Source organism: Laccaria bicolor, genomic scaffold, assembly GCF_000143565.1.
Source record: "Laccaria bicolor S238N-H82 LACBIscaffold_61 genomic scaffold, whole genome shotgun sequence".
Classification (NCBI taxonomy): Eukaryota; Fungi; Basidiomycota; class Agaricomycetes; order Agaricales; family Hydnangiaceae; genus Laccaria; species Laccaria bicolor.
Genome location: NW_001889932.1, coordinates 100369 through 106331, shown reverse-complemented (window position 1 = coordinate 106331; position 5963 = coordinate 100369). Strand labels below are relative to the sequence as shown.

General features: G+C 43.9%; 4 protein-coding genes across 4 annotated transcripts; 1 reads left to right on the top strand and 3 right to left on the bottom strand.

Moving 5' to 3' along the window:
* Window positions 1–1540: 1540 nt before the first annotated feature.
* Window positions 1541–2134, bottom strand: LACBIDRAFT_314459 (uncharacterized protein; the record flags this gene model as incomplete). Its single annotated transcript, XM_001888983.1, has 1 exon — window positions 1541–2134. The coding sequence occupies one exon, from the start codon at window positions 2132–2134 to the stop codon at window positions 1541–1543; it is 594 nt and encodes a 197-aa protein (XP_001889018.1).
* Window positions 2135–2300: 166 nt separating this feature from the next.
* LACBIDRAFT_314458 (uncharacterized protein) lies at window positions 2301–3050 on the bottom strand (the record flags this gene model as incomplete). Its single annotated transcript, XM_001888982.1, has 1 exon — window positions 2301–3050. The coding sequence occupies one exon, from the start codon at window positions 3048–3050 to the stop codon at window positions 2301–2303; it is 750 nt and encodes a 249-aa protein (XP_001889017.1).
* A 494-nt stretch (window positions 3051–3544) lies between these two features.
* On the bottom strand, window positions 3545–4597 carry LACBIDRAFT_314456 (uncharacterized protein; the record flags this gene model as incomplete). Its single annotated transcript, XM_001888981.1, has 1 exon — window positions 3545–4597. One exon carries the CDS (start codon window positions 4595–4597, stop codon window positions 3545–3547), a length of 1053 nt encoding a protein of 350 aa, XP_001889016.1.
* A 643-nt stretch (window positions 4598–5240) lies between these two features.
* On the top strand, window positions 5241–5635 carry LACBIDRAFT_314454 (uncharacterized protein; the record flags this gene model as incomplete). The annotated part of the gene is made up of 1 exon (XM_001889032.1): window positions 5241–5635. Exon 1 carries the CDS (start codon window positions 5480–5482, stop codon window positions 5633–5635), a length of 156 nt encoding a protein of 51 aa, XP_001889067.1. The 5' UTR covers window positions 5241–5479.
* Between the last annotated feature and the right edge of the window lie 328 nt (window positions 5636–5963).

The following is a 5963-nucleotide window of genomic DNA, read 5'->3' as shown; positions in this document are numbered from 1 at the left end:
CAACCCATGTGATACATATCATCATTATTATCTATTTTTGGTAATGAAAGTGCCAGGGAGCCTAATGAGAAGTAATGAAATCATCAAGGTGCTCAATGAAATATCCTAATGAAAGTGCCAAGAAGCCTAATGAAATATTCTAATGAGAATTCCATGAAATGGTAATGAAAGAGTCAAGGAGCTGAATGAAATATCCCAATGAAAATTCAATGAAAATCTAATGAAAGTGCCAAGGAGCCTAATGAAATATCCTACTGAGAACTGTAAGAAATGGTAATGAAAGGGTCAAGGAACATAATGAAATATTCTAATGAAAAAATTCAATGAAATGGTAATGAAAGGGTCAAGGAGCTGAATGAAATATCCCAATGAAAATTTTAAGAAATGGTAATGAAAGGGCCAAATACCTAATGAAATATCCTTATGAGAAATGGTAATGAAAAAGCGAAGGAGCCTAATGAAATATCCTAATGAAAATTCTAAGAAATGGCAATGAAAAAGCGAAGGTGTCTAATGAAATATCCTAATGAAAATTCTAAGAAATGGTAATGAAAAAGCGAAGGAGCATAATGAAATATTGTAATGAAAATTCTAAGGAATAGTAATGAAAAAGCGAAGGAGCATAATGAAATATCCTAATGAAAATTCTAAGAAATGGTAATGAAAAAGCGAAGGTGTCTAATGAAATATCCTAATGAAAATTCTAAGAAATAGTAATGAAAAAGCGAAGGAGCATAATGAAATATCCTAATGAAAATTCTAAGAAATGGTAATGAAAAAGCGAAGGAGCATAATGAAATATTGTAATGAAAATTCCAAGAAAGCGAAGGTGTCTAATGAAATATCCTAATGAAAATTCTAAGAAATGGTAATGAAAAAGTGAAGGAGCCTAATGAAATATCCTAATGAAAATTCTAAGAAATAGTAATGAAAAAGCGAAGGAGCATAATGAAATATCCTAATGAAAATTCTAAGAAATGGTAATGAAAAAGCGAAGGAGCATAATGAAATATTGTAATGAAAATTCTAAGAAAGCGAAGGTGTCTAATGAAATATCCTAATGAAAATTCTAAGAAATGGTAATGAAAAAGTGAAGGAGCCTAATGAAATATCCTAATGAAAATTCTAAGAAATAGTAATGAAAAAGCGAAGGAGCATAATGAAATATCCTAATGAAAATTCTAAGAAATAGTAATGAAAAAGCGAAGGAGCATAATGAAATATCCTAATGAAAATTCTAAGAAATGGTAATGAAAAAGCGAAGGTGTCTAATGAAATATCCTAATGAAAATTCTAAGAAATAGTAATGAAAAAGCGAAGGAGCCTAATGAAATATCCTAATGAAAAGTCTATGAAATGGCAATGAAAGGGCCAAAGAGCTTAATGAAATATCCTCATGATATCTCATTATCCTTGCCTATATCTTATGAAAGATTCTAGTGATAAATTGAATGAAATAGATGGGCAATCCTAATGAGATGCCTTTCATAAAACCTGTGGCAGTATACACATTGCCTCTTGGACAGTTGTCATAGATTAATCATAAATAGTGGTAGCCACTAGTGAACACCGAGGGCGTGACACATTTGACCTCCCTTGGGTGTATAGGACGTATTATACCACCCTTCAGCATTTCGTCAACCTTTGCCTCCATAAAGGCCTGTTGGTCTGGGTTGAACGAGCATTGTGGAATCTTTGTGCGGAATGATGTGTTCTCGGGTATGTCGAGCTTGTGCACTGCGCCTGGAATGAGATTGACCTCGCTGAGTGATAAGGCGAAGCAGTCAGCGAATTCAGCGATGAGTGACTTGACTTCCTCGCGTTGGTCTGCTGTGATGTCGTCACCTATCTGCACAAGCTCCAATATCTTCTCTACACGGGCTTGTAGGAAGGGCTCAGTCTGGCGTGTGAAGATCGTGTCTTCTGGCTGGACATCTGATGCATTGGCAACTGGTAACACAAGGCATGGCGTGTCAGCTGGGGTGGTCTTATGTTGATCAACTGGGAAGGTAGGTACTCCCCTCGAGGGGGGTTTGTCACTCCCCCCACTAAGATCTTCTCGCTCCACCTGTAACGGTTTTATGTGGCATATAGGGGCATTCTCGGCTGGCATGGCACTTTCTGAGGCTTTCATGGCGCTGTTAGGGACTGCAACAAGGAAATCGTCAGTTTCGCTCGCCCCTGCTGAAGCAGCACTTTGATATTGTACTTCCCTCGAGGGGGGTATGTTACCTCCCCCCTGGTCTGTACAACGCTCTGATCCCTGCTCATCCCGCTTCTGGTCTGTGGCTCGTACTCCTTCATGGCTCTCCTGTGGCCTTCAACCACTCTTCTTCTTCCTGCACTATACTTTCATCTTCGTTTATGATGTACCCACCTGTTACAGTTGACGTGTCATTAGTACCACCTAAAATGCAATCCAACTTGTTATTCTGAACTTCAACGTCTAAGACCTTGTGATGCAAAACTTGCCTCGGAGGGGGTTTCACGCCTGAAGAGCCCCCTACTGAGTTTTCCCGCTGTTCCACACTGAGTGTGAGGCTAACGCCTAAAGGAGTCTTCGGGGCACATTGGCTGACGCTGTTGCATAATACGACTGGTCCATGAGCAGCGCGAATGGTGACCGTGTCTGCATCAAAGTCATGCAACACCTTGAAGCAACGTAGTAGCGGTTTCCCGAATAAGAATTCCCAGCCGCCTCCACTATCGAAGATTTCAAACTCTGCCTTCACCCGAACTCCTCCCAATTCCAACATCCCAGTCCATACTGCGTGTGAGGGTATGATGGTGCCATTCGCCACACGCAAACGTCTGTTGGATGGTGTGGTTTGGCCTAGAAGTCTGTGCTGGACCTTCTTGAAGAACGATGTACACATAGTGCCCACCATCGCTCCTCCATCAAACACCGCCTTGACTCTAACTTTTTCGCCTTGTGGTCCATGCACGAGCAGCCAATGCACAAAGGGCATTTCTCCTTGTCTTAATGTATCCCATGTCTTATCTCCGTCCCCAACAGTGTACAAATCAATGACTGATGAATTATGGCACATGGTAGATACATCATTGAGACTGTTCTGACTGCTGGGGCGGTCGACCTCTGTAGGCCCTACTAAAGTCGGGGCCGCCCACTCAACTCCTATGCAGGCGGCCCTTCTCCATTTCCCGGGCTCGGCGTGGGTCTGAAGGCTTGATGGTTGAGCCAGCTGAATTCATCGTCTGCATCGCTGACGAAGTTGACTCGAGAGGTAGGCGCAGCTCGAAGAATGCGGCCACATATCGTGCGGAACATGCGCTCCTTGTTGTTGATTTGGTCAGTCGTGCAGCGCATGTCGATGCGGCGATGTCCTCCCCTTCCGCATCTGTAGCACTCCCCTGAACCAGGGGCCTCACCCCCTGGTTGTAGTGGAAACCCCGTGTTTACTGTAACCTCAGCAGTTTCGCCATTCTTCGCCTTCCATTCCCTGAGTTGGGTGTGCCACGCTGCGATGCCTGCTTCAGTGTTGGGTTGCATGGGGTAGAGGGCCAAGCTGCGGATTAACGCGCTTCAATCAGCTTCAGTGATTGGCGAGGGAGCTGGGCGGGGCAGGTTGCCTTGGCCACTTGACGGGCCCGTGTATGCATTCGTGTTGGTTGAATTGGATTGTGGCGTGTTGTTACGTTGACCTCCCAAGGTTGATGACTGCTGGGTTTGACTGATGTTTGATACTGAGGATGTGGGCGCAGCTGGGAGGCGACGTTGTCCCTGCAGGTGTAAGCGTTGTAGGCTTGCTATAGCCGCCTCCGTTTTCTCCTTCTCCTCCTTCTCCTTCTGGTACTTCTTCACCCCATCTCGTATATGAGCCATTTCTACCCCTTTGATCGCTGCACAAAATTCGGTCCAGGTTGGGTACGTTTCCTTGACCTTCTGGCGTATAATGTCGGGTAGCTCGTCTCTGACCTTCCAGATCGAATTCGACCCTGTGCTGATCTTGGCTTGTTTTGCGAGGCTGAGAGCCTTTTCTGCGAATATGACGTGGGTGTAGACTTCTTCGCCTGCGTATTTCTCCTTCTTCCCCAAATCCTCTGTCTTCAACCTTAATTCACACAACTCCCTCTCTAACTCGGTTTCCGTCCTTTTAGCCTTCTCGACGGGCGGAAAGCGTTGCAAAAACGCTGTTTCTACCTCTTTCCACGTCTGCTTCGTGCTGGTTAGCTCTGCGAACCAGTCGTCTGCAGGGGACCCGTACTTGAGGTGGTCTCCGAAGGATGTGATGATGAGGTCGTCGTCTGTGATGCGGGCGGACGTTGTGAAGTGGCGGAAGGTCTTCAGAAACTCGCCTGGCTGGACGTTGTCGTCTGTTTCGCCGCTGAAGCTGCGTAGGGTGACTGGGGCAGACATAATGGGTGGAAGGTCCTGCGGTGGTTTAACGGGGCTGAGCTGTGCGGTTTGTTGTGGGGCTCCTAGTTGAGGACTTGACGTTGATCCAAAGAGATCCTCGAACGGAGAGGCAGGCTCTAGTATGTCCGAAAGCATGAGCGAACTTTCAGTAGATGGCGTGGATGTACCCGAGGTTGTATTAGACGAGGGTGTAATGGTAGTGGCTCTGTCTCTAGCCATGAATCTGCCGTTGACTCTTGGCTGAGTTATCCAGGTATTGTTGGGTGCCAGCTTGCTTTATGGGTGCGGGGTACATGATGAGCTTGGTGAAACGTTGGAAACACGTTTGCGGCCGAGTTGATTTCAGAGATGAAAAGCCGTTAGACGCTGGACGTTGGACGTGGTGGTGTTGACGGTGTGACGTATGACGTGGGACGGTGGATTTAAGACGGTGATACGAGGATGGACGTTTTAAGACGAGAGATATGCGCGTGTAAAAGTATGAATCACGCACTTATCACCAGGTGGAATGGGCTCTAGTGCTTCCGACGATGCAGATGCCTGGTGGAATGATGATCTATTCGCCCTTCTGGTCCCTCTCTACACTACTGCATGACTAATCTAATGCTCACGTGCCTCCGCAGGGGGAATGCCCCATTCCCTATTCCAGTGGCGAGGGCTTTGAACAGTGGAAAGCTGACCTTGACAAATCTTGCCCACAAAGCACCGAAACAATTGGCATACACCAAACCTCACTGCATCCCTTACCAGCCATGGAAATTGACAAGAACACAATCACAGGAAATGTGGAGGTCATAGACACAATTTTTACCAAGCTTCATCTTGACCAGGGGCATGAAGATTTCACGAAGTACGTCGACTGGTGGCTACCACTTTTATGATAAAACTAAGGCAATTGCCTGCAGAGCTGTGTGTATAAGTCCACAAGTTTTATGAAAGGCATTTCATAGATGTGTCCTGTGTTTTCTTTCTTATAAAACCTATGTTCTTTTCATAAAATATAGGCAAGGCCACAGGGTGCTTTTCATAATTAAACCTGTGTGCTTTCAATAGGTATTTCATTCACTGGGTTAGGTGTATTCATTGCCTTTTTCATAATTAATGGTGTGCACTTTCATTGAATATTTCATTAGGAATTTTGGGTACTTTCATTGCTTTTTTCATAATCAATCCTGTGTGATTTCAATAAATATTTCATTCACTATGTTAGGTGTATTCATTGCCTCTATCATATTTAATGGTGTGCGCTTTCATTGAATATTTCATTAGGAATATTGGATGCTTTCATTGTACTTTTCATAATTAATGTTATGCAATTTCAATAAATATCTCATTCCCTAGGTCAGGTGTATTCATTGCCTCTTTCATATTTAATTGTGTGCGCTTTCATTGAATATTTCATTAGGAATATTGGATGCTTTCATTGTACTTTTCATAATTAATGTTGTGCAATTTCAATAAATATCTCATTCCCTAGGTCAGGTGTATTCATTGCCTCTTTCATATTAAATGCTGTGTGCTTTCATTGAATATTTCATTATCAATTCTGGGTGCTTTCATTGTGCATTTCAATAATATTACATTA